This window comes from Amia ocellicauda, chromosome 3, assembly GCF_036373705.1.
Source record: "Amia ocellicauda isolate fAmiCal2 chromosome 3, fAmiCal2.hap1, whole genome shotgun sequence".
Taxonomy (NCBI): Eukaryota; Metazoa; Chordata; class Actinopteri; order Amiiformes; family Amiidae; genus Amia; species Amia ocellicauda.
This window is the reverse complement of record NC_089852.1, coordinates 33,255,682-33,260,176: the sequence shown is the minus strand read 5'-3', so window position 1 is coordinate 33,260,176 and position 4,495 is coordinate 33,255,682. Positions and strand designations below refer to the sequence as shown.

At 35.8% G+C, this 4,495-nt stretch overlaps 1 protein-coding gene across 1 annotated transcript; it reads left to right on the top strand.

The window, feature by feature from the left end:
• Positions 1 to 3,294: 3,294 nt before the first annotated feature.
• Positions 3,295 to 4,275, top strand: LOC136747106 (olfactory receptor 51E2-like). The gene has a single exon (XM_066700063.1). The coding sequence runs from the start codon at positions 3,295 to 3,297 to the stop codon at positions 4,273 to 4,275; it is 981 nt and encodes a 326-aa protein (XP_066556160.1).
• Positions 4,276 to 4,495: the final 220 nt, after the last annotated feature.

The window sequence follows — 4,495 nt, the reverse complement described above, 5'->3', positions numbered from 1 at the left end:
ACAACAGTGATCTAATGAGCTTGATACAATATTAAAATAATTATATATAATTATATAATATATATATATATATATATATATATATATATATATATATATATATATATATATCACAACATTTCCAGAATTTGCCTTGTTCTTCCTTTTTCCAAAGTTAGAATTTCCATCATATGTGAATGATGGTGATAGTGTTAATCTATTTTAAGCCTTTTTGAACAACTATTGGTTATTAATAAATTACTGACATCTGTAAAGACTTCCACAACCAAACAGTAAGGTTTTATTTAGTTGTGGCATTAACAATTTACAAAAGACAAAAAAGTTAAGTTGTGAAGGCAGAGTGTGTGTGAAAGAGTAGAATTTGACATGACAGCAAAAAGACGTGATTGCAGAGGACAATTTGTAATTGAAAATGTTTTAGGTATTTTCTTTGAAGAAATGGTGACAGCAGTGACAGGTGTGGGCACAGCAGACTGTACATATTCTCAAACCACTAGTGTTTAGTTCAGTGATGCACAAATACAGTCCTGGAGAGTTTTGTCAGTCACCCTAAATGTCCTCATTTTGACAGACAGACCACATGGAAGTTATTGATCTATTAGAGAAATAACTTGTTCAATTAAGGGAACTCTGGTCACTGAGGGCTGAAAAGGGTAGTTTAATTTCTTCACATAGTCATTTTACAAATCACCTGTTTATTTGATCCCATTGAAATTCTTTCAGGTGTTCATAAACTGCTGATTAAAGGTTACCTATCACACTTGTCAGATATGGGCCATCAGGGTCAATTGCAACAAACTTAGAGTTAGTATGGAGATCTGTACTAAATTTTGTACTAGCTTGGGATCATTGGGATCATCTCAGGATCATCCCCAGCTGTGTACTAAAGTTAGAACCCATTGCAAAGAAAAAAGGGGGTGAGCAAAGTTGGAGACTAGCTGATCAAAAGCTTTAGTACTGTACTAAGGATTAAGTTTGTTATTACACTACCAAACGGGAAGTGAAGTCAGTGAAGAGGCTGGGCCTCGGCTCCACTTACAATCCTGAGCTGAGCTCCGGTGGTGACAAGTTAATGCTGCTGCCCTTAGCACTGCTAATCAAGTTAAAATGTGAATGCCATATAACACGATATAATGATACATTTATTTTAGTAGCATAATCGATAATACAATTTCTGCAGAAATGTTTTTGTGATGTTTTTATATATATATATATATATATATATATATATACACACACGTTTATTTTATGGCACAAAAATACATAGCTAAAGCTAAATTGCATTTCCCATTGCACTTTATTTCCCCCAATGAAACCCCAAAACATTATCTAGACTAAACATTCAATACTTTGGTCTGAATTATTTTAAAGAAAACAATGGGTGTAATGTACAGGCAGAGGTTCGGAGCCGACGCCTCCAACACCGCCCACCTATCCTGAGCTGCAGCTCTCAGCGCTGAACCACAGCCCTGCCCGGGCACGGTGTACCAATATCCTATATTGGCATATACTAATATATGAAGTTGGGTATAGGCTACATACAGCATAACTGTATTATAACTCCATACTGTTAATATAATATTGCATTTACAATGCCAGCTGGGTAATAATTCCTGTAGAGCTCTAAATATATTCTCAGTTATTTCAACTGACAATTTGTACACCGATTCTTGCATGGGAACAAGGGAACCCAGTTGCGGTGCATGATAGAGGTGGTCAGACAGGCGTGGGTCAGATACCGGAAGGACAGGGCAATCAAGGGCAAGGCGAAGACGTGGTCATGGTCACAGGCAAGGGTCGGGCAATCAGGCAAACAGAGTAAAGAGGAAAGTCCAAAATCATGGTCGGGTGGTCAGTTAAGGAATCCAGGGACCACGGCACAGGGAGCACCACTCAGCAATATAGTTATAAACTGACAATTCTTCACAATTGCTGGGAGTTAGTGAGGGGTTTATAAGTGGAACAGAAAACCAGGTTGGGAGGTGCAGGGCGAATGGGAGCAGAGCAGAGATTGCGAAACTGCACATGGGTTTCAGGAATGTTGATTGAATGATTGAATGAAGGGAGCTGGGAGAGGTGACTGGGAAAGAAGGGTGATGGCAACATCTAATAACATCTAATCATTTATGTTATGTATTGTTTTAATGTTATTAATTGTTATACATTTGTTTAAAGGCACTTATGTGATGTTAGTCTAAAATGTAAGTCTCCCTGGATAAGGGAGTCTGCCAATCATGCAATCAATAATAATTTGGCTTCATATCTACATGCTTTGAAGGATCCTAGCCATTTGCAATGTATTAGTAGAATAATCTGTGAAAGGTGGAGAATGTGAAATAAAAACTGTGTGATATTGAGATACACAAACATGAATCCCTCTTTTATAGGGGGCGAGACTGAGCTGATTGCTGAAACTGGCTTGTAAGTAAACAATGCACTGCCATTTCATATACCAGTATAGCTCTTTGAATTCATTAATCAAATACTCTTATTTTCAAACATGTATCATATAACTTTAAAAATAATCTCTTCTTAAAAACATTTATGTCTCAGTGTGATAACCGGGGAAGAAAAGGCTTTGAAATGATTGTGTGTCTAACAACATCAACACTGAAGTTTTAATATCTGTGCTATGCCCATATGCTTTCTTTACAATTCAAACACAGTTTAAATTGTATTGTGCTTTATCAATGCAAATTGCCTAAAACAAAGATTGAAGTGCTTGCAAGCTAAGTTTTTATAGGCTCAAGAAATCAGAAATAAACATTGCAGCTCCAGGGAGCAGGGAAAGGCATTTAAGGACAGCTCCTGGCTGTACAGGCAATAGCACAGCAACCAAGAACTAATCTCAGTGAAGGAGGCTTTGCAGTTAAAGTACGGTGAGTGCTATCACCTTACAGTACTTACAGAATAATATTTCTGTGACATTCTTATCTCTTACCCCCACAAGGACTAAAACTATTTTTGAGAAAGGCTGTGGAAACAGAGAAGAGACAATCTCAACTGGAGCAGAGACCTAAATAAAATTCTTCACAGATGGTTAAACATTTTAAAAGGTTCTGAATTTGAAATGGTTGATTAATCTGTATGGAATTAACTGGTTTGTTAATGTGCATTATACATTTTATATATGTCAGTATCACACATTTTGAACAGTTGTTTATAATACAAACAAATTGAACTTAAGTAACATTTGTAGGTGCAAACTGGTACAAATTGATATTTGTGGAGCAGAAGTGTTAACTGACATTTTTCAGATTACAGAGAATTCATGCTGAAACCTGGGAGAACAACATGCAAGAAAACCCAGCAGTTAACATTTCTCACACGGAATTCATTTTAATTGGATTCCCGGGACTTTACGAGTACAGGAGGTTTCTGTCCATCCCTTTCTTTATAATGTTTGTTGTGGCTACAATTGGGAACTCTGTGATCATTTTCACAATCAAAACAGGAGCAAGTTTACACTCACCTATGTATGTTTTAATTTGTGCCATTGCTGTTGTGGACTTGACTTTACCAGTATTATTCATCCCTAAAATGCTATTCAGCCTTTTATTTGATTGGAATGAAATTGCACTATCAGACTGCCTGCTTCAAATGTTTTTCATTCATTTTCTTGGCTCATTTGAATCCACCATCCTTCTGATTATGGCTTTAGATCGTTATATTGCCATATGTAATCCACTGAGATACAATGACTACATTAACATGACGACTTTCCTTAAACTGTCTGTCGCTGCATTCATAAGAAGTGGGCTATTAATCTCAATAATTATCATCCTCGCTGGCTCGCTTTCCTTTTGTCTATCAAATGTAATTGAACACTGCTATTGTGAACACATGGCTCTGGTAGGCTTGGCTTGTGGAGACACAACAAAGAACAGTATCATGGGCTTGATTGTGGTTTTCTGCATACCTGGTCTGGACCTTCTGTTTATCTTCTTTTCTTACTTTAAGATTTTCTCAGCCGTCTTTAAGGCAGCTGCTGGGAAATCCCGTCAAAAAGCAATCCACACCTGTGGTACTCATTTGATAGTCATCCTGGTGTCATATACTCTAGCCTTGTGCTCCTTCCTCGCATACAGGTTTGGGAAATCAATTTCTCCAGACATGCACATTCTAATTAGTGTGACCTATAATATATTTCCATGTTGTTTCAACCCTATCATTTATGGTATCAGAATAAAAGAAATAAGGGAAAAGATTCTGAGATCAATCAAAATCACTAAATGTAATGTAATGTCTATTAAAGTCACAAGTATAACCAAATAAATTTTAGTCGACTAAAATCATTGTTATTCATGATTTGTTAAATTATTTTAAGTATTCTAAAGGACTATCCATGTCAAAATTTAAAATAAATAAATACAGTACATAAATAAATGAATTCATGTTGAAATAAATACATGCATAAATAAATGTTGAAATATACTCAAATGTATACATTTATTTGATTATTTTTTTATTTATTTCAATATATATGCCTTTATTT

Coding starts and splice junctions, on each gene's coding strand:
- LOC136747106 (XM_066700063.1), top strand. CDS start 3,295: ATGCAAGAAAACCCAGCAGTTAACATTTCTCACACGGAATTCATTTTA.